Genomic DNA, 24,267 nt, shown 5'->3' with positions numbered 1-24,267 from the left:
CCCCTTTGGGGGTCGAATGACCCTTTCACAGGGGTTACCTAAGACCATTGGAAAACACATATATAATTACATATTGTTTTTGTGATTAATCACTATGCTTTAATTATGTTCAATTTGTAACAATGAAAATACATCCTGCATATCAGATATTTACATTATGATTCATAACAGTAGCAAAATTACAGTTATGAAGTAGCAACGAAAATAATTTTATGGTTGGGGGTCACCACAACATGAAGAACTGTATTAAAGGGTCGCGACATTAGGAAGGTTGAGAACCACTGTGCTAATCATTTTATACCCAATATCTCATTTGATCTTCAAAAAAATTGTACTTACCTCAAAGGACTGTTATCTCTATTTTACTTAGGAGAAAGGAGAGGAAGCTATAACTTGTTCAAAAATCATAAAACTGTGATTTTAGAAAGGAGACTCAAAAGTAGGTTTGTGGCTTCAAGCCCATGTTCGTCACTACTTACTGTATTACACTAAGTAAAGCATTTGGTGTGAATATTTAGAATGGCTTGTCAAAATGCCATACAGACAAGCATCTATTTCTATGGACTCTTTGAACATGTATATTTCTCCTATGCTTACTTCTCTAAAACTTTTCAATAAGTAAGAATGCTTATTAAAAGTTCCAGCCTTTCCGAAGAACTGTAGTTAAATCTTCCTGGAGTGAACTTATTCACTACCTGAAAAAATAATGATATAATTAGCACACTGTTCCCTTTGGTCTTTCCTAACCTACTTACATCCACTCCAGGTAAAGCACTCCGTTATCGACCTCCTGCTTGGCCTGCAGCTTAGCTTGCTGATAAACTTCTGAAGTTTCCGGCTCACAGAGACCCAACTGTACAATACTAGGAAATGGTTGTCGTCCAAGAAGATGTCCATTTAAAGATAAAAACTCCTGGAAATTCTCACAGACTGCATAATCCTATGAACAAACTGAAATCTCTTAGAAACATAACCAGAGCCAACATTTTTCTGTTTCTGTGATCTCATCACTTTAAAGGTTTAAATAACATAGTCTCTATGTGAGCTAAACTTGAATAACCAACCACTTAGGTAACAAATATAGACTTTTAAACATAGGATAAACTTTTAAACATAGGATGAAAATCTCATTATCAAAGTACTACTTTCTTAATACATTCTTTAAAAACAATAACAACAAAAAAACCCTGAACACTACTTCTTCAAATTTCAAAACTCAATTCTACTCACATTCCCAATAGGCTAGGAAGCAAAATAATTAGAATAATCAAAGGTCAAAATAAGAAAATTCTCTTTCTTCATTCCTTTCTATTCTGCTCGTCCCCACTATTAAACCCTAGAATTAAATGTCAGAAAAAGCATGTCCTTTCAGGACTTACTTGTTGAATGAATATATACCTTTTCATCCAGTATATCCCTGTATTCCACAAATTCATGAATCAGATGAGCAGGGCCTACAAGTTCCGTTTTTGCTTTAATCCAATCCAGGGAAAACATTAAAGCACAAAGTTCCTTTTAAAAAATAAATAAATAATAAGATCAGGAGCCCTGTTAAAGAAATCAGAGAATTTTAAGTCTACCATCATTATCCTAACACTACTGAAACTTAGCAGTCACTCAAATTTAAGGACAAAAAGGAAACTATTGAAAAGAAAAACATAAATAGCCCTGGCCGGTTTGGCTGAGTGGATGGGGCGTTGGCTTGTGGACTGAAGGGTCCCAAGTTCGATTCTGGTCAAGGGCATGTATCTTGGTTGTGGGCACATCCCCAGTGGGGAGTGTGCAGGAGGCAGCTGATCGATGTTTCTAGCTCTCTATCCCTCTCCCTTCCTCTCTATAAAAAAATCAATAAAATATATTTAACAAAATAAAAATAAAAAAAGAAACACATAAATAGTTCCAAAGAAACATAAAATGGACCTCACACCTTAACTCAAAATAAATTTTAGTTGGATTAAAGACTTAAATATAAAATAGAAAACTTCAGAAAAAACTAGAACAGGTAAATATTTCTATAAGCCTGCAATGAAGAAAATGTTTGCAGACATGACACCAAAGTAAACTACAAAAAAGAAAAATGGTGTATTTAATAACATAAAAACTCAAATCTTCAATATAGTAGAAAACAATATAAATAAATTTGAAGACAAAAATATAAACCAGGAAAAAAAATTTTATAACAGGTATAATAGATGACAGTATTAATAGACTAAAAATGACTATTCATTCAGTTTTATAGAAAATTCTTCAAAAATAAGAAGAAGATAAACACCCCAATATAAAAAATAGGTAAAGGCAATGAATGAGAACCAATTCACAAAACAAAAAGCACAAATTTTTTTTCTGCCACCACCAGGCTGGAACCTTAGTTTCTTCATTTTGTAAATGGAGATACTAGTAGCCCTATCTCACAGGGTTGTGATAAAACTTTACATGAGTTAGTATGTGTAAAATACTTGGAACAAATCCTGGTGCATAGTAAATACTTAGTAAATTTTAGCTGTTATTATTATAACAACCCTATCTCAATATTTAACCATTACCATTGCCTTCATGGAATATAATTTATCTCAAGCAATAGCTAATTCCATTTACCTATCATGGCTCATAGGCAGTTATTTACATGAGCAAGGATAAAGGCTGGGACAAAGTCAACCTAAAGTATTTCAATGAGAAAGTAACATGTTATCTAAACTCTCTGTGCACATACTTAATTACAAAGTCATTACTTAATCCTCTACCTCTAAACGCACTTTAATCTTGGATGGGAACATTGGTACCATTTTAATTAATTTTAAAAGATGAATAAAAACTTTTTAAAGAATTCTTTTTCATTGTGTTTTCTTAAAAGAATCTTTGAAACAGGGTCTAACTTGGTAAAAACTTCAGTGTTGGGCTGCCTGTGTAAGATTACCCATCACAAACTATTTTTTAATATCAGATTTCTAAAGACTAACAGAAATGATAAGAATATCAGCCGGAATCAGAGAAAATGAACAGTCTTACACTATCGGTAGTGATGTAAGTCAAAGCAACCCTTCTCTAGAGTACAGTTCAGCAATCTGTATTAAAATTAAAAGTGACCCACAAATTACACTTACAAATATGTGTGCTAAGATAATAATCAGATAAGTATGCTTATGCAAGCTAATTGATAACTGGTTAATCATAATGTAGCTACACAATGAAATAGTATGCAGCTTTAAAAATTATGTCGCTCTATATAAATTGACATAAAAAAGATGACCACGTAATATAATTAAGTAAAAAATAAAACACAAGATAGCCCGGCCGATGGTTGAGCATTGACCTATGAACCAGTGACCTCCAGTCAGGGCACATGTCCAGGTTGTGGGCTTAATCACCAGTGGGGGTTGTGCAGGAGGCAGCCGATGGATGATTCTCTCTCATCATTGATGTTTCTATCTATCTCTCCCTCTCTCTTCCTCTCTGAAATCAATTTAAAAAAAATTTTAAGTGGAGTTTTTTTTAAATACTTGGACCTATTAATTCCACTTCAAAGAATTTTCAAAGGAAATAATATAGGTGCAAAGACAGAATATTCATTACAGCATCATAAAAGCGAAAAAACTGAAAACAACCTAAATGTTTAACAATTACAGTTTGGTTAACTAAGTTAGGGCATTGATATTTATTGGAATACCTTAAAAAAAACACCATGCCCCAGCCAGTCTGGCTCAGTGGATAGAGTACTGGCCCATGGACTGAAGGGTCCCGGGTTCAATTCCAGTCAAGGGAATGTACCTCAGTTGCAGGCTCAATCCCAGGCCTTGATCAGGGAGTGTGTGGGAGGCAACCAATCAATGTGTCTCTCTCGTATTGATGTCTCTCTATCTCTCTCTTTTTTCCTCCCTCCCTCCCTCCCTCTCTAAAAATCAATGGAAAAATATCTTCAGGGAAGAAGACCAAAAAAACAACCACCAGACTACAGCACCATTTTTGTAACCAAGAAATAATGTTGCCGAAACCGGTTTGGCTCAGTGGATAGAGCGTCGGCCTGCGGACTGAAAGGTCCCTGGTTCGATTCCGGTCAGGGGCATGTACCTGGGTTGCGGGCATATCCCCAGTAGGAGATGTGCAGGAGGCAGCTGATCGATGTTTCTCTCTCATCGATGTTTCTAACTCTCTATCTCTCTCCCTTCCTCTCTGTAAAAAATCAATAAAATATATTTTTTTTAAAAAAAGAAAAAAAAAGAAATAATGTACCTAAGCAGAGAAAAATAACTCAACTTGGCCAGTAGTTCAGTGGTTAGAGCATTGGCCTGAGCACCAAAGGGTCTCAGGTTTGGTTCCCAGTCAAGGGGATATACCTTGATTGCAGGTTTGATCCCTACCCAGGTCAGGGCATGTACAGGAGACAACAAATCGATGTGTCTCTCTCACATCAATGTTTCTCTTTCTCTCTCTCCCCCCTACCTTTCTCCCATACACGCTCTCAAAAAAAGAAAATCAATGGAAAAAATATCCTCAGATGAGGATTAATAAACAAAAAATGAAAGAAAGAAAAGAAAAATTACTCAAAGTTTTCCAAAATGTTAACATTTTCAATAGTTAGCTGGTAGTTGACTTCAAATATCATCAATGTGTTAATGGTTCCCAAATGTTATCTTTAGTCCATAATCTTCCCCAGAAACCTTGATTTATACATCCATCTACATGCTTAATATTTCCAGTTAGATGTCTTAATATGAGTATCAGATTTAATATACTCAAAATGAGTTCTTAATCTTCACCCTGCCCCCCAAAATACTTGTTCTACCCACAGACATCGCCATCTCAATTCATGGCAACTCTAATCCTTCTACTGCACAAACTTGAAGTCATCTTTGACTCTTCTCTTTTACAATGCCTATCAAATCCATCAGCAAATGATGAAGATTCTACCCCTTTATCATCACTTCCTTTCTCCTGCATGCTTTTTTCTTCTTCTGAGCACTTACTGCCCCCTGACATAGTATACATTTATTTGTCCACTGTCAGTCTCCCCAAGAATGTAAGTTCAATTACAGGAGGGACTCTGTAACATAGCCTCACAATGAATAACAATAACAGTATATAGCAGGCATTTAATAAATATTTTTTAAATATTTTTGTTGATTTCATAGAGGAAGGGAGAGGGAGAAAGAGATAGAAACATCGATGAGAGAGAATCATCGATCGGCTGCACCCTGCACGTCCCCCACTTGGGGATAGAGCCTGCAACCCGAGCATGTGCCCTGACCAGGAATCTAACTCTTACCTCCTGGTTCATAGGTTGAAACTCAACCACCAACCCACACCAGCTGGGCTAATAAATATTTTTTGAATGAATGAATATACTTCGCCACCCTCTGTTCCCTCTCAAAACTTAAAAACAAATTCATACTGCCTATAAAGAAAAGCTACTGGTAAGAAAAAAATGAATTTTCAGGTGGTTCTTTTACTACATTTACTAAGGTACCTTTTTTTAAAAAATCACTGCAAGTAAAAATAGTAGCAAAAACAAAAATGCTTACATAGTCTATAATTCTATTTTTATAAATTAAAAAAATTCTAAACATAGGAATAAATAAAAGTGAGATAAAAGAAAATAATTTTTAAGTCAGTCCTTACTTTGTGCATATTGGCACTGGCCATGTGATAGGCCAGGAAATTGTACCAGTACATGCAGTCCTCCTGATCTGGTGAAAGAGCGTGTAGCTGGTGATGTCTCTGGAACTGCGTGATTATCTTCTTATGCAGATCCTGAAACACAAAGGAAACGTTTCAGAGGACAGAAACAATTTCATAACCTAAACATTACAGTAACACCAGCTATCGAAAGCTATTTAAGAATATACAGAAAATATTTCCATAAGATACTTATTAATTACAAAAAGAAAAAATAACAACTTTACAGTGGAGATACTGGTGGATACTACTTTAATGAAGTGATCAATGGGAACATCACTGATATAAGATGTATCAACACCCTGATATGATTCACCGAGAAGGACATAATTTCATTTCTGTGGTATTCTTGCCAAAAATATATAACCTTGCTCTAGTCAGAAGAAAATATAAGATAAACCTAAAGAAAATATGCAAAATAACTATCTAGGTATGGTGAAGGCTTCAGGAGGAGGTAAAAGCGGGGACGGGGGATGTCAATGGGGGAGAGTAGGGGGACATCTGTAATACTTTCAACAATAAAGATAATTTTTTTAAAAAAAACTAGCTAGTACTCCTCAAAAGTGACCATGAAAGATAAAGAAAGCTGAGGAATTTTCATAGATTTGAGGAAACTAAGGAAACATGACAATTTAATGCAATATGGGATCCTGAATTGGATTTGGACCACAAAAAAAGACATTAGTGGGAAAGCTGGCAAAAGTCAAAGTCTGTGAATTAGTAACATTATAGTTACATAAAGGTATTAATTTTGGGAGGAACTAGGTGAAGGGTTTATGCACAAAATCTCTGTACTATCTTGTAACTATTCCGTGTCTAAAATTACTTAAAAATATTCAACAATAAAGAATTATTTTTAAAAATAATAAAATACAAACAAAAAAATTATTTCAAAATAAAAAGTTAAAAAAAGAGCATACAGAGGTGCAAGTACCTGAAGCTGGCTGCGGTTTTGCTCTGTAAGGAAATCTACCTGAAGATCATGCAAATAGTAGCAAAATGATTTGCCATTCCGATCACAGAATAATAGAGACTTATTAACAAACTCTTGCAGTATGTCTTCAACTTCTTCAGTCTCCATGTCCCAGAGAACACATAGCACCTAGGAATCAAAAAAAATGAGCAGGGCTGCAGACAAGGTGTAAACACACCCAAAAATCATTATCTCAAAGCCCTGAAGAGAAAGAAGCCAGCTGCTTCTCCAGCTTCACTAGAACCACTGAAAATTAGGTAACCCGTTCCAGTTCAACATCAAGCCCTTGATGGAGACTGAACCTTCCACCCCACCACCTCAGTCACATGGGTCTTATCTTTCCAGTATCCTCTGTAACAATATCCTTGGTACTGTATCCAAGGTTGCATGCCATAAATACCCAGTGATGCGGATTCTTGATCCTTTTATTACCTTTGTAGGCACCTTAACATCCTTCTGAAAGATGGAAAGATCTGTGTAATAACTTTTGATGTCTTCTCTGAGCATGTCAACACTTATAGACATGGCTTCATCCAGAGCCTCATAATCATAAGATGAAGATTTCCTTATCCTCTTAAATTGCTTATTCTGAAGTTGCCTGAGGTAGTACTCCCAGCGTTTGGGAAAATCACGTAAAAGTGCACCAATTAAAGACACTACAAGAGGAGAACCTAAAAAAAAAAGTCACTGTGTTAATATTGTCTCATTTCAGAATCACTACTAAGTTAAGAATCAATTTATTGCTACAGGTTATCCAAAGCCTTAAAATATTTTTAACTCTTGGATTCATTTTAGGTATTTATTGTAAGGAAGTTATTAGAAATAATCAATATTTCATTTAAGCATATTCATCACAGAATTACTTAAGATAATGACAAAATCTTAACAGAAATGACTGAATTAAAGCATGTCATTGGTAAATTCTTTTCAAAAGATATTTAATGGCATTGTAAAATGCTCAAGATTTGTTATATAAAAAGGACAAGATTTTAAATGATGTATACCACATAATAATCTTGACTTTTTTTCCAAAGTTGTATGTCCTAAAAGACTGGAAAAAATACTCTCATGACACTAATAATTATCAGATTATGAATAGTTTCTATTTTTCTTTATAGATTCACAGTTTCAAAATGAATATGCATCAGCTTTAGGATTATAAAAATGAAGTATTTTTTTCTAAGTTTAAGATTTTTTTTAAAGTCAACTCAAAACCAAGTATCTATTTAATGGCAGAAAGAAAAATAAGAAGGTATTTCTATGGAGTAACAACAATGGAAAAAGTAATCTTCAGTGCTGATTTGACTACATAAAAGTTTCAATTTCTGGCCCTAGCCGGGTGGCTCAGTTGGCAGGAGCATCGTCTTGTACACCAAAAGGTTGTGTGTTTGATTCCCAGTCAGGGCACACACCAGTCAGGGTGCATACCGGAGCAACCAATCAATGCTTTTCTCTCTCTTTCTCTTTCTCTCTCTCTCTCTCTCTCTCTCTCTCTCTGTCTCAAATCCATAAAACATATCCTCAAATGAGGATTTTTTTTAAAGTTTAAATTTTTGTATTTGAAAAAGACTATAAATGAGATTAAAAGGTAGACAAAAAACTAGGGAAAATATTTTGGGGGGAAAAACATAAAAAAAGGCTAATAGTTTCCATAGAGTACCTAAAAGTCAATAAAAATACTTATATCACAAAAGAAAAGCGAGTCAAGAATAATTTATTAAAATGCAAAAATTCAATAGATAAGTAAAAAAGTTAACTTCATAAGTAAAAAAATGTAAATTATGAAGACAAAACCAGTTTTTACTTTCAAATTAGAATACTACTTTTATAAAATCACAACCAAAAGAATTTTAAGCTCTCGCTATATTTTTGTTCTTTGACAGCAGAAGTCACGTCTTTATGCTAAGATGCTGCAGGCATTCACTTAGTATTATTTTAATGAATGAATGAATACCAAAACATCATGACACATATAAGTTATTATACATTTAGGGTATCAGAGAAGAACCTAAAATACTAAATATTCTAGTAAAGTTTCTGGATGTTCCTGTGCTAAATTGTCATATTCATTAACTTAATTTACACAACAGGGTAAATTAACATTTCCATAACCCCCTCATATACAAAATAAATAACTCTACCTTTACATTCTTTTATAATACTATGGGCTTCTTCTGGCAAATCTGCTTTCTTCATATTTACAAAAAGGGATAAAATTTCAAGTCCTTTTTCTTTTCCTAAGCCACTCTCCACAGAGACTACATATTTTGGACCTGCAAAATCACAAGGTATGATGAATAATTTGGTGTGCCACATGTATAAATATAATTGAATTAAAACATAAAGGTAGTAAAAACTAAATTAACAATCCTTACCCATTACTGAATCGGTAACACTCTTGTCTCTGGTTGTAAGGAGAATCTGACACTGATTGTCAAAAGCCTTCAATACCCAAGGATCCCAAACATCATCCAAGATCAACAGAGACCTAATTAAAAGAACTGTATTGAGTCACTAATGACATTTTAAGCTTCCTTTAAGAAAAGAGAATGCCACTACTGCCATATCCCTTTCACAATACAGGGATAAGCCAAAAGTAGGTTTACAGTTGTGAGTACATGAATGTCTAATCTTGTATTATTATTTATTAATTATTGTATTATTTTCCATACGAAAATAAACCAATACTTTTGCTCACCTATGTATTGATTCAAATAAGGAAAAAAATTTTGAGCCTTCCCCTTCCTCCCACCTTCAAGGCATATTAAAGTTAAGGGCCCTCTAAAAAGAGGGCTCTAAGTATTAGAAATCGCCAAAACCGGTTTGGCTCAGTGGATAGAGCGTCAGCCTGTGGACTGAAGGGTCCCGGGTTCGATTCCGGTCAAGGGCATGTACCTGGGTTGCGGGCACATCCCCAGTGGGAGATGTGCAGGAGGCAGCTGATCGATGTTTCTCTCTCATCGATGTTTCTAACTCTCTATCTCTCTCCCTTCCTCTCTGTAAAAAATCAATAAAATATATTGGAAAAAAAAAAAAAAAGTATTAGAAATCAGCAACCTAGTGCCTAAAAAGAGCTATCCGTGTAATGGGATGTTTCCTATTCAGTCTTTAGGCATCAAAAAGAAATGGCAACTAGGCTCAGGTTAGCACTAGACTTAATCATAGAACAATGATGATTTTTAACCTTTTTTACTTACAAAACCAGCAATTTCATATGTTCCAACCTAACAGAATACACTAGCAAGATCACTTTTCATTTGGTTCACTAGTGGGGTGTTTTCCATCCAAGAAATCAGTTCATAATGACAAAGACCTCTGTATCAATTCCTGACTGGTCTCTCCAAAAACGTTTTTAAACTCACCAGAACAAATGAGAAAAAATGCAACTAAAACCTGATAGCATAATTACACACTAGCATTTTTGTCTGAGTGGCACACTACTTCTGAACACTACAAAAAAAGTACATACACAGGTTGGAAAATTGCAGAAGCATAAACCAAAATAATGCTGAGAGAAAAACAAAATGACTGGCATCATAAGCCATGTCCGATACATCTGACAGTAATTATAATGTTTTCCTAAACACAAATCACTTTCATTTTGCAAAGGGAAGTGGGATTAGGAAGATACTGAGCAAGAAAAAGGGAAATGGTTAGTGGTCTCAATTCTATTTTCTTGAAAAGAATAGATACCAATGACTATCAGGGGAAGGGGAGATGATAGAGGGAACTGGAGGAGAAAAAAGCCAGACAAAAGGAAGCTTCCCTCAAATGAGTAGCCATCATAATCATCTAGAAGAAGCTTTTTCCAAAAATTAATCCTCTCACCTGATATCCTGATATTAATCCCCTTACCAATTTGAAAATCACTGCCGTACTCAGCAACTGTTACATATGACAGTGTATGTACTACATCATCAAGTGCATCTGTACCATCACTTAATTCTCACCCAATTTACTGTTACACTCCCAAGGAATACTTTACTCATCTCTGTTCTTGCAGCACTGATCCAATGCTGCAACCAAAGGCACAAAACTCAATGCTACTTAAATGAGCAAATGAAAGGAATGGCCGCTAGATCATGGAAATTAAACTACTGACTGAATCTCCGGCTATCCCCTCCACACAAATAGCAACTGAGCTGCTGTCTCCCTTCTGGTTTAGTGAAAACTGTGAAATAGCTGGTAATAGTGCCTAGCACATAATTATATTGGTACTAGAGGCCCGGTGCACAAATTCGTGCATCAGTGGGGTCCCTCGGCCTGGCATGCGGGATCAGGCCAAAACCGGCTCTCCGACATCCCTCGAGGGGTGCTGGGTTGTGAGAGAACACAGGCCAGGCTGAGGGACCCCACCGGTGCACGATCGGGGCTGGGGAGGGACGCAGGAGGTTGGCCAATCAGGGAAGGACTGTGGTAGGGCTCCAAGGCGTGTCCGGCCGATCTCACTCAGTCCTGATTGGCTGGACCCCAGCAGTAAGCTAACCTACCAATTGGAGTGTCTGCCCCCTGGTGGTCAGTGCACGTCATAATGACTGGTCGACCAGTAAACTGTCTGCCCCCTGGTGGTCAGTGCATATCACAGCTAGCGGTTGAATGGCCTTAGCATATCATTAGCACATTATGCTTTGACTAGAGGCCTGGTGCATGAAAATCGTACATGGGGGGCAGTGTGTATGTAATCCCCCAGCCAAGCCTGCACCCTCTCGAATCTGGGGCCCCTCGAGGGATGTCCGACTGCCCGTGGGATAGGGCCTAAATAGACAGTTGAACATCCCTCTCAATCCAGGACTGCTGGCTCCCAACTGCTTGCCTGCCTGCCTGCCTGCCTGATTGCCCCTAACCGCTTCTGCCTGCCAGCCTGATCACCCCCTAACCACTCCCCTGCCAGCCTGATAGATGCCTAACTGCTCCCCTGCTGGCCTGATTGCCCCTAACTACCCTCCCCTGATGGCCCAGTCACCCCTAACTTCCCTCCCCTGCAGGTCTGGGTTCCCCCCCCCACAACTGCCCTCCTCTACCAGCCTGGGTCCCCCCAACTGCCCTCCCCTGCAGTTCTGGGTGCCCCCAACTGCCCTCCTCTGCCAGCCCAGTCACCCCCAACTGCCTTCCCCTGCTGGCCATCTTGTGGCAGCCATCTGTGTCCACATGGGGGTGGCCATGTTGTGTGTTGGAGTGATGGTCAATTTGCATATTACCTCTATTATATAGGATTGGTTGAACAGATGACTGGACACTTAGCATATTAGGCTTTATTATATAGGAGGATTTGTTGAATGAATTAATGAATTATTAAAATAAACAAAATAAATTCAAAGTACATGAAAACAGACGAATTACATGTATACCCAAAAACTAATTCAACACAATAGAAGGATTTCAATTAAATAAAAAATCCTTCCTGACTCAGTTGCTTAAATTTATTCTGTCTCTTGTTCTAGATTTACTGTGTCTCTTGTTAACCCCTTAGAAACAATGCTCAGAGTAACAAGCTTGCATTTTCTAGCAAAGACCACTCACCTATTTAAGAAATATTTTTTGAGAGCCAACAATCCTATTTAATAAAGAGGTAATATGCAAATTAACCCTTACCCCCTCACAAGATGGCTGCCTACGAACAACCCAGTAGGGGGGTTAGTGAGGGATAACCAAACGACTGAACAAGCAGGCTGTGTGGGGCAACCAGACCGGCAGGGGAGTTAGTGAGAAACAACCAAACGACTGAACAGCAGGCTGCGTGGGGTGACCAGGCCAGTGGGGGGGCCGTGAGAGGTGACCAGGCCAGCATGGGGGAGGCAGTTGGGGATGACCAGGCCAGCAGGGGGGCCGTGAGGGGCGACCAGGCCGGCGGGGAGGGGGGTGCAATTGGTGGCAACCAGGCTGGCAGAAGGGGGCAGTTGGGGGCAACCAGGCCAGCAGGGAGGCAGTAAGGGGTGACCAGGTCGGCTGGGAGGCACAATTAGGGGCAACCAGGCCAGCGGGGGGGAAGGGGGCCAGTTGGGGGATCAGGCCTAAACCGGCAGTTGGACATCCCCCAAGGGGTCCCAGATTGGAGAGGGTGCAGGCTGGGCTGAGGGGACACCCCCACCCCGCTGTGCACAAATTTTGTGCACCGGGCCTCTAGTGGGACATAAGAAATGATGTGGTATATAGGAGACAAAGAAGAGAAAAGTAGCAGTTTTAGGCCAGTGAAAGCCACTTTTTTTTTTTTTTAACACGAGAGAGAAGAGCAGGAAAGCAGTGGTTCTTTCTTAGATCCTCTACCAAACAGCAAGGAAAGGGTATGATGCTCTCAAAATGTCAGTAATTAAGTCTCACTGGAACTTCATACGCCAACTACATTTGACCATCCGTACCTTGGGTGTTTGCGCAGCATCAGAATGCGGAGGCGGTCTTTAGCCTCTTCAATATTAAGTGGGAGCCTCTGGGAGAAACTCTCATCCTGATCCAGCCGCGTACAAAGGTTTTGCAGTTTCATCAGAAGCCCCGATTTGTCTTGTTTCCCAACTGAAACCCAATGCACACCCCCTGGGAAGCAACCTGGTGAGGAAAAAAAGAATAAACTTAGGCCTCTGGACATGTGTCCTTCTTTCAAAGATTTTACTGATAAGCAGCAGATTTGTTCCAATCTTCAATCTCATCACATCTTCAACTTCTTTTGCTTACGGGTATAAATTTTACTTGTAGGATATTACTGAGCTTTATAGCCTGAATCTAAGAAAAGTTGAAAATAAGGAGAAATTTAAGTTTAAAGTAAATCTGCTTCATATATATATATATTTTTTATTTCAAAGAGGAAAGGAGAGGGAGAGAAAGATAGAAACATCAATGATGAGAATCACTGATCAGCTGCCTCCTGCACGCCCCCTACTGGGGATCGAGCCTGCAACCTGGGCATGTGCCATTGACTGGAATCGAACCTGGAACCCTTCAGTCCACAGGCTGATGCTCTATCCACTGAGCAAAACCAGCTATGGCTAAATCTGCTTTTTATCAGTAAAATCTTACCAAACAAAATTGCACAATCTTTTTCCTATGCCATCAATCATCACCGTACAGCAGTTTCTCAACCTAAGCCCTTGAGACATTCTGGACCAGACAATTTATTGCTGTGAAAGACTGTCCCGTGCATTGCAGGACTTTTAACAGCCTCCTGGGTTCTATCCATTAGATGCTAGGAGCATTCCCCGTCCCTAGTTACGACAACCGAAAGTGTCTCCAAACATTGCCAAATGTCTGTTGCAGGGTGAGGGGGCAAAATCACCTCTGATTGAGAACCACTGATGGCTAGAAATGGGTAACTCACTCATTACGGTTCTCATATAGAGACTTAAAGTAAAAAGTTAGGTTCAAGTCTGGCTCTAATGCTTACTAGCTATGCAATCTCTGGCAAATCACTTAACCTTAGTCTCATTCATTATACTGAAATAAGACTGCTTACCCTATCTATTTCAGAGTTACTCTAAGAAATTAATGCTATAAAATATGTGAATTTGCTGTGTTAACTGTAAAGGGCTGTAACAGACTTTCTTAGTGATATAGATCTGAGAGCACCTTACACATAGTAAGCTGTGAACTAGTAAGCCCTCTAGAAGAGTGGATATTATTATTACTGTTCTGTCAACTGTTATCATCATCATTATTGTCAATTAAAGCACAGTATTTCTTAAAGTATATATTTTTACTTGGATATGACTAGGGGTCAAAAACCTTAATCCTTCATAGGCTATACTTAATCAGTTCCCCATAGATAGAAAAAAAAGTAAAATATGGGGAACAGTAGCATTAGATCATACCAGTGGCAAGATCAGAATTTGGCAATGTACTGAGAATCTAAGAGAGAACAAGTGACCAGGAGACAAAGAACTCTGTGATAACTGAGTTAAAGATGGCTCCATGAAGCATGGTTTGATGATCAGTGCCACTGTCTTAGAAGAAGCTGGACAAAGTCCTAAGCTTTACTCCTAAAAGCTTCATGAGTTCCCTTATGCTTCCTTCAGAGTAAGGCAACAGTTACAAAGCAGTAAATCCCTGGTTTCTGTTTCACTTTCTGGCTCCACCTAGTGTTGTAGCTGTGTTCTGTGAGTGCATGTGTTTGTAAATGCACAGGAAAAAGTTTGAAAGAATTTACTGTAAATTGTTAACCATGACTATCGCTGGTAAAGAATTTAGGAGAAAGGGGAGAAAGGTAAGTGAAAAAATTTTTATCTTCTTTTTAAATGAAAATATTACTACTGTAATAGTTATTTTTTAATGTATCTTTATTGTTGAAAGTATTACAGAAGTCCCCTTCGTTTGTTTGTTGTTTTTCCATTGACCCCCTCCACCCTCCACCCACCCCCTCCCCCAGGCCTTCACCACTCTATTGTCTGTGTCCATGAGCTTTGCATATACTACTGCAATATTTAAAACAAAGTTTTAAACTACCTGTTGCTCCTACAGTTCTTTTATTTTTTAATTTGTGCTTTCTATTTTAAAAAAAAAAATTTTAATCATCCCAGGATTAAAGACAAGGCAAAGAAAGTACCCTTTCTTTGATATAGGTAGCTAGTAAACTCTTTAGATTTAAATTTAACTACCTATTACTTACACCAAAGGTCTTTCTCTCCTAAATTTAAAGCTAATAAATGAGGGCATTATGAACATATGCAAGAAAAAAATAAAACACTACTAGCTTTAAAAATATAGATCAAATGACCTACTGATCTGAAAAACTCCTACCATCACAAAATGACAAATATTGAAGCATTAATTCCACATTTCAGAAAGAACCTAAACATCTTGATTATGGTCACAAGAGGGAGCAATTTAGCCTTGTATGATTTCTATAATTCACTCAGAGAAAAAATGCCTTTATTCAGAGAAAATTAGCCCCATCCGACTTTCCACACAAGGTTTATCCTGGTAGCAATTAATAATGTAATAGCATCAGGGAACTTTTGGAAGGACAGAAGCAAATAGGCAGGCAGCCTCTGGAAAAAGCTTCCATTCTTTAAAAACTCAGGGGCAGAGAGTCTGGAGAATGAGTTCAATCCCCAATAACCAGTGATTTAATCAAGCATGGCTATGTAATGAAGCCTTCATAAAAGCCCAAAAGGGTGAGGTTCAGAAAGTTTCTGGCCTTGTGGACACAAGGAGGTGGAGGGAGAATAGCACACGGAAGCTCTACACCCTTCCCACATATTTTGTCCTTTTGCAACTCTTCCAACTGGCTATTCCTGAGTTATATCCTTTTATAATAACCCAGTGATCCAGTGAGTAAAATGTTTCCCTGAGTTCTGTGAACCGCTCTAGCAAATTAATCAAACCCAAGGAGAGGGAACCCCTGGTCAGAAGCATAAGTAACAATCTGGAATTGTGATTGTCATCTAAAGGCAGGATAGCGGGGAGAGATAGTTTGAACCTTTAACCAGTGGGATCGGACGCTATCTCCAGATAGACAGTGTCAGAATGGAATTTAAATCATAGGATACCCAGCTGGTGCTGAAGAATTGCTGGCTGTGTGGAAAACTCACATGTGGTGTCAGAAATTAAGTAGTGTTGTAGTTGTGTAGAGGCGACACATAGGAGGAGTGTGTTTTCCCTTAGAAGTGGGGAAAGGAAATGAAAATGGGCAATTTTTAAAAGGAAATACACACAGCAAGAAACTACAGACCTAATATGATAAAGACTATGAACTAACCCAGCCAGCATAACTCAGTGGTTGAGCATCCACCTATGAACCAGTAGGTCACTGTTGGATTCTCCGTCAGGGCATATGCCAGGGTTGCAGGCTCAATCCCCAGTGGGGAGCATGCAGAAGGCAGCCTATTAATGATACTCTCTCATCATTAATGTTTTTCTCTCTCTCTCTCCCTCTCCCTTCCTCTCTGAAAGCAATAAAAATATTTTTTTTAAAAAAAGACTGTGAACTAAAAAATATAATTAATTCAATCCTCTGTACTTGAAATCTCACAAGAGCATATAAGGAATACGAATTAAGCTCACTATACACGGAAAAATTGCAACTGTCGCTAACATTTTCCTAAAACAAAATATTTAAAATCTACTGACTATTCTTGGGGGGGAAGGGGTGTGGGAGATGCGGGAAGAGACTGGACAAAAATCGTGCACCTATGGATGAGGACAGTGGGTGGGGAGTGAGGGCGGAGGGTGGGGCGGGAACTGGGAGGAGGGGAGTTATGGGGGGAAAAAAGAGGAACAAATGTAATAATCTGAACAATAAAGATTTAATTAAAAAAAAATAAAATAAAATAAAATCTATTCCAACAGTACAGTTTATACAATATGATTCCTGGGCAATTAATACCATAAGTTGTTAGTCAATTTTAACTGCTAAAATTGAAAATTCATCCCAATAATTGAGTGATTTCAACTGAGTTGAGGGTACACTTTTAACCCTATAAATTAGCACATTATAAATGTATATTTTATAGGAAATTCATAATATTGAAAGAAAAACCCATTTCTTCACACTAAAGAAACAATCTGATTTCATCCTGAAATATCCGTGGTGATCAATTTTGCAGAAGAAAGATAGATAGATAGATAGATAGATAGATAGATAGATAGATGATAGATAGATAGATAATAGATAGATAAAGATTTACAGAGAGCTAAGTCCCAGGAAACTTCTTTTTAATGACAAAGAAGTAGGAATTGGGCATACTTTCAACAAGAGTAAGACCAACACTGCTGACAAAGGCTTGAAGTATAAATAAAGCCATGTGTATACAACAGGTGTGCCCTAGCCTTCACATTTCCAAATCTCTTAGAGGTTTAATATTTATTCCATTCATTCTGTCATCTCATCATAAAGGATCTTAATGAGTAATTATGCATTAAAAATTAAAAAATTACTAACAACCAGAAGTCAGGAACTGTCCTTTACTTATCCTAGAACTCACTAATGAATAGAGGCAACCAATGAGGAAGCTGTATAACTATTCCTGACAATACCCTGAGAACCTATCAGACTCATTAAAGTCAGGAGTACACCAGCCAAGTGTCCTAAAACCCTCTTCTGTACAGTTTGCCCTTCCCCACTCCAGTAACTACCCAATATCCTTCCCACCTTCCCTACTCTCTCATCCCTACCTAGTCTGTCTGACAAACTTCTAGTCTTCCTCCAAACTCTAGCTAAAATGCCATCTCATTCAGGAAGCCTATCCTCTTTCCCTATAGACATAATGCATCCGTCCTTCATTCTAACTTTGTACCTTATACTTGTTTCTACTGGTCAGTTTATCACAAATATCATAATTTGTTTACATGTTTATCTCCCCAACTAGAACGTGAGTGAATCCTTATTAGATAAACAAATTGTGCCTTCTTTCTGGATTCCCAGGACCCACAGCAGTGCCTGGCACCACAGAAGGCTCTCAAACATTTACAGAATACCTAAAGCAAGAAGAGCCAGTCACCAGATACCGAATGTATCTATAAAGTCCCCCTACAGAAACCTATCAACTCCCAGAAACCTAGTCAACTCCCAATTTTTCTTCTTCTTAAGGCTTACCATAAATAGACAAGTTACTAAAGATTTTTATTTTTAAAAATAAGCAACTGATAAAATTATAGAAATAGAATTAGTAGTTTAATACAGGATGCAAATTCATGGGAGAATCACCTACTGGGACAGGCATTAATGGAACTGAGTTTCCAAGAATCTCTTGGCCTACAGCATTCTGCCAAAATAGACAATTAAATAGGAAGCTTTATCAGTAAGTCTACTACTGCCTGAAAAGCAGAGATATAATCTTTCAAGATCCTTTTTCAACTCTACAGTCCCTTCATTAGTAAGATACAAGGGAACTAGCTTCATTCCAGTGATAATAAGTGCCATCTGATAATATATGAATTTACTGGCCTGGCTAGCCAAGCCTCATTGTGACGGGCTAAGTCAAAAATATATTCCCAATGTAACCATAACTGTGGTAGGCAGAATAATGTCCCCCTCAAAGATGTCCACATCCCATTCCACAGAATTTGCAAAAGTTATTTTCCACAGTAAAAGGATTTTGAGGTGAGATTATCCCAAGATTACCCTTGTGATGATGGAGTCACAAGGGCCCTTATAAGAGGGAGGCAAGAAGGTCAGAGTCAGGAAGGAGATACGATGACAGAAGCAAAGATCAGAGAGAAAGAAAAGGTATGAAAATGCTGGGCACTGCCAGCTTTGAAAATGGAGGAAGGGGCCATGAGTCAAGAAAGCAAGTCACCTCTAGAACCTGGAAAATCCAAGGAAAAGAATTCTCCTTAGCCCTAGCCGATTTGGCTCAATGGATAGAGCGTTGGCCTGTGGACCTAAGGGTTCCGGGTTCAATTCTGGTCAAGGGCACATGCCGGGATTGTGGGCTTGATCCCAGGTAGGGGGCATTTAGGAGAGGGCCAATCAATGATTCTCTCTCATCATTGATGTTTCTGTTTCTCTCTCTCTCTCTCCCTCTCCCTTCCTCTCTGGTATCAATAAAAATATTTTTTAAATAGATATATTTAAAAAGAATTCTCCCTAGATCCTCAGAAGGAACTCAGTCCTGCTGTCACCTTGATTTTAGCCCAGTGAGACTTATTTTGGACTTCTGACCTCAAGAATTGTAAAGATAATAAATTTGTGTTATTTTAAGCCACCGAAGTTTTGGTAATTTGTTACAGCAGCAACAGGAAACTAAAATGATGCCTAAAGAATATCTGCTTTGCCAGCAATACATGGTAATCAAAACTTACTTTCTAAGAGGTCATGATCACGAACAGCTTCTGCAGCTAATACAGTCTTCCCACAACCTGCCATTCCATATACAGTGACCCATCCCGGTTCACCATTCAGTTTGAAGAGCTTCTGTTGAATTGCATTCACCAGCTTCTTCCTAGTAACAAAAACAACTGGCCTCTGTGGTACTCCTCCTTCACACAGGACTGTTCTTACTGAAATCCAAAACAAAGCAAGCGTGAATAGAACTTCGAAATGACTACTCAAATAATATCTTAACAACCAGGGAGTATAAAGCTGAGGCCTTAAATTCAGAATTTCCAAGAGAAGAAAATATGGCTAGCATATTAACTTCAATTTTCTGATTTCTCAGAAAACTCAGAACAAAAGCAAACATATACCTTTCAAGATGACTATAGACACTGGAAATCTCCATCTATATCTGCCCTTACCTTATTTCTCTCTGACTCTCCAATCTTTCTCTCAGATTAGACTGGGAAGGAGAGTGTAAAGGGATGCATATGGAATTCCTTTCAACAACTTAGATTCCTAATCAGTCTTATTCTTTCCTATGCATGAACTTGATAAACACAGAACTGGAGAACTTAAATAAAGGACTATAAATTATCTTATTGTCTCTAAAAATTAGGATATATCTATTCTTACCTCAGAGCAGTAGATAACTCACTGAGCAAAAAGAAAATGTGAGTTAATATAGATGCAAATAAAAATATTTAGGTTGGAAAATAATTTTTTCACACACATTTTTCAGTGAACTGATTAGTCTCTTCAGCAGACTCCATCTACAATAAGATAAAACTGCAGCAATGTAGCCACTGTGATAGCAATGTGATAGAAGGTGCAAGTGTTATGCATACAAACCATAAGAAGTTATTCCACCAACTGAATCTTTGCCATTGGAAGAAGAGATGACAGGAAGGCCACCATGGAGAAGGACAGCAAGATCTTTATATCCTTCATGTAGTAAAGCATTGTAGAATGATATGTAGGAATAATTATCCTTTTTAAGTATCATTTTAATTAGCATAGCTGCTCGATGCTGTTGAGTGGGCTAAAAAAAAAAAGTAGCAGTTTAGTGTACTATAAAGAATATGTTTGCAACAAATCAGTGGAGAACAGTGCAAGTTCTGAAATAAATTCTAAAATTTTTTTTAATTTTTTAAAATTTATCTTTATTGCTGGAAGTATTATAGATGTCCCCCTTTTTTCCCATTGACCCCCTCCACCCTATCCCCACCTCCCCCAGGCTTTCACCACACTACTGTATGTGTTCATGGATTATGCATATAAGTTCTAATTTTAAAGAAAGCATAGACTGCCTAAAAGGACTTTACCTCATTTTTTACTTTTTCTTCCTCCGATGGTGTTAAAACTCCATCACTAATCATGTGGTCCATTATGTAGGGTGTTTTGATGTCCTTTTCCAGGGCTTCTCTATGTTGAAGCAAACAATTTCGAGCTTTGGCATCCATTCTCCCTCAAATTTTTCTTTCTCTGAGCTGTTAACCATGAGCTACAGGCAAACATCAAAATATATGTCAGGGCAATAAATATATGAAAGATGTGTAACCTCACTGGTAATCAAGATATTTAAAGAAAATAAGATTTTATTTTTTGTTAAGATTTTTTTAAATGGACAAAATCCAATGCTTTCAAACGTGTGAGAAAATGAGTATTCTTATGCATTACTTGAGGTGAGTACAAAATGGATGCAACTTTTCTGGAAGGCAATCTAGAATACAAAAGTGTTCAAAATAAGCATTCTCTTTAACCCAGAAATGTCACTTCTAGGAATTTATCACAAGGAGACATTCATATATGTACACAAAAATATTCACAAAAAGTTAACAGAGAGTGCTCAGCTGATAAAGAAAAGATGAAAACAACCAAAATGCCAACCAATCTGAGTATGGATTTTAAAAACTAGAGTATATATATACAATAGAATCCTATCTAATAAAGAGGGAATATGCTAATTGAGCCTCACGCCGTCGCAAAGATGGCGGTGCCCACAGCCAATAAGGAGCGGATATGCTGATTGACTGCCCCGCCCTCAAAGATGGTGGCACCCACAGCCAATAAGGAGGGAATATGCTAATTGACTGCCATGCCCTCAAAGATAGTGGTGCCCACAGCCACAAGATGGCGGTGCCCAGTCCCCTCAGCCCTGCTGGGGCAGCAGGTACACAGCAAGACCGGACCTACCCCCAGGCTGGCCCAGCCGCTCCGCGTGCCTGCCTCCGGAGACCCCTAGTCCCCTCAGCTCCCCAGCCGCCCAGGGCTAGCCCAAGGCATAGGCAAGCCTTGGATGGCGGCTGCCCAGCTGACGCCCAAGGTGCAGGCAAGCCTCAGATGGCAGCTGCCTAGCCACCCAGGGCTGCCTGAGGCACAGGCAAGCCTCGAGGCTCAGGTAACCAGGGCCGGCCGAGGCTTGCGCTGCTGGCAGTGGCAGCAGCAGAGATGTGATGGGGCGTCGCCTTCCCCTGATCGCCGGGTCACCTCCCACCCCTCATGGCTCCCGGACTGTGAGAGGGGGCAGGCCGGGCTGAGGGACCCCCCCTCCAGTGCATGAATTTTCATGCACCAGGCCTCTAGTATTATATACCCATTTAAAATAAAACACAGCTCACCCTAACCAGTTTGGCTCAGTGGATAGAGCGTCGGCCTGCGGACTGAAAGGTCCCAGGTTCGATTCCGGCCAAGGGCATGTACCTTGGTTGCGGGCACATTCCCAGTAGGAGATGTGCAGGAGGCAGCTGATCGATGTTTCTCTCTCATTGACGTTTCTAACTCTCTATTCCTCTCCCTTCCTCTCTGTAAAAAATCAATAAAATATATTTTAAAAAAATAAATAAATAAAACACAGCTCCATGTACTGACATGGAAAGATGCTAATGACATATTGCTGACTGAAAAAATTAGAAATATGATCCCATGTACAGCACAAAATATGTATCATGTAAATATATAGGGAGATGTTTCAAAGTTTGTTCAACAAAATGTTTGGGTTAATTCCAAGTAGCAAGACTTTGGGGTTTCCCCCTCTCCTCTCCCTCTGCCCCATCTTTCTTTTGTACTGCTCCGTATTGTCTTAATTTTTTTTTCAATACACATTATCACTTTTACAATAAAAAAACTTCCTTTTTAAATTAAAATTTTATAAACAATAATCATACTGAAGTCCTCATGTTTAAAAACTTTTTTTTATTGATTTCAGAGAGGAAGGAAAGGGAACAAGAGAAACATCAATGATGAGAGAGAATCATTGGTTGGCTGCCTCCTGCACGTCCCCAACTGGGGATCGAACCTGCAACCGAGGCATGTGCCCTTGACCAGAATCAAACCCAGGACCCTTCAGTCCCCAGGCCAATGCTCTATCCATTGAGCCAAACCACCCAGAGCTATTTAAAAACTTTTTGTTTTTGCCCTAGCTGGTTTGGCTCAGTGGATAGAGCGTCGGCCTGCAGACTGAAGGGTCCCAGGTATTGGTATTGTGCAGGCGTCCTCAAACTTTTTAAACAGGGGGCCAGTTCACTGTCCCTCAGACCATTGGAGGGCTGGACTATAGTTTAAAAAAAAACTGAACAAATTCCTATGCACACTGCACATATCTTATTTTGAAGTAAAAAAACAAAACGGGAACAAATACAATATTTGTATTTGCATGTGGCCCATGTGCCGTAGTTTGAGGACCCCTGGTATTGTGTAATAGTTCTCACACAAGGTGTATGTCAGCTCTCTGTCTTCAATGATCAACACAGTTCTCATACGCTCACTCCACTAATATTTCTGCTGAGCTAAGTATGACCAAGCAACAGGAAATACACTCTGATGTCATTTCTTGGATTAAGAGACCACAAAGAAAGAATCATATTCTTTACAGTATTATACTCTTAAGTTTCTACCAACTTTATTTCAACTATAATGCAAACTTTTCCATGGGCATAAAATCCAGATCAGAATGTATGCAAGTTTTAGAACAGTAACAGCACTCCATCCAATGTATTACAGTGAGTGTCTAAATGTGTATATTCATTTATTCATTCAATACACATTTGAGCCTCTCCTTGTGCCAAGCCCTGCATTTACAGAGAAGATTAAATCATATCCCTGATGAAGTTCACAATCTAGTGGGAATTAAAAATAGATAATTAGAATGTTATGTCTAAGAACAAAAACAGGGATAAACACAAGTAACAGGAGCACTAACCAGTAAGCTTCAATTATCCTATCCTATATAATAAAAGCATAATATGCAAATCGACCAAACAGCGGAATGACCATCTGGCCCACCATCCATCCAGATGACCATCCGGGACCACACTATGACACCCACTGGCACCAGGCCAGCCAAGGCGGGTGCGATGCGATTGGTTGGCCCGGCCATCACTCCGTGATCGCCTGCAGAGGGAGGCCCATGCCACCAACTAGCGGGCTGCAGCGGTTGGACAGGCCTCCCTCTGCAAAGGAAGCCTGGGTCCGGGGTGCCGCAGGGAAGCAGGTGCCGGCAGCGGGGGAAGGAAGGCCTACTCTTGCACAAATTTCGTGCATCGGGCCTCTAGTGACTATATGTTTTTAAAGGGCCACCAAGTGTGGCACTTGTAAATATAGGGAAGTAGAGCATTTGCCTATGCTTGTCAAGATTCATAAAATGCCCAGGCCTGGAACGAAACTGCTAGAGAAAAAGTTATGATTAGAATCACAGCTATCAGATTTTTAAAATGTTAATAACGTTTTTATGATCTCAATTAAACGTAAAACATCCCTTAACTGTAAGTAATAAAACTCGATTTGACAAAACAAAAATGAATTTTTAAAATCATGTCCAATTGCCTAGGCAAGTAGACATTCTGACCATCTGAAACTAATTTCCAACTAATTCCAAATTACCTAG

General features: G+C 38.8%; 1 protein-coding gene across 1 annotated transcript in view; it reads right to left on the bottom strand.

Annotated features, from left to right (window-relative positions):
* APAF1 (apoptotic peptidase activating factor 1) overlaps positions 1-24,267 on the bottom strand; it is an 80,801-nt gene that overhangs the window by 55,724 nt on the left and 810 nt on the right. The window contains exons 2-12 of the mRNA XM_081080949.1: positions 20,708-20,886; positions 20,235-20,424; positions 19,370-19,567; positions 13,000-13,183; positions 9,019-9,131; positions 8,785-8,916; positions 7,076-7,314; positions 6,605-6,772; positions 5,614-5,745; positions 1,399-1,512; positions 756-940 (exon numbers count right to left, since the gene is read on the bottom strand). Of these exons, the coding sequence (XP_080937075.1) occupies positions 756-940; positions 1,399-1,512; positions 5,614-5,745; positions 6,605-6,772; positions 7,076-7,314; positions 8,785-8,916; positions 9,019-9,131; positions 13,000-13,183; positions 19,370-19,567; positions 20,235-20,424; positions 20,708-20,845 (1,793 nt within the window). The 5' untranslated portion in view covers positions 20,846-20,886. The remainder of the gene's footprint in view (positions 1-755; positions 941-1,398; positions 1,513-5,613; positions 5,746-6,604; positions 6,773-7,075; positions 7,315-8,784; positions 8,917-9,018; positions 9,132-12,999; positions 13,184-19,369; positions 19,568-20,234; positions 20,425-20,707; positions 20,887-24,267) is intronic.

The sequence above is a fragment of the Myotis nattereri genome (genome assembly GCF_964212035.1).
Source record: "Myotis nattereri genome assembly, chromosome: 2".
Taxonomy (NCBI): Eukaryota; Metazoa; Chordata; class Mammalia; order Chiroptera; family Vespertilionidae; genus Myotis; species Myotis nattereri.
This window is presented reverse-complemented; position numbering and strand designations above follow the sequence as displayed.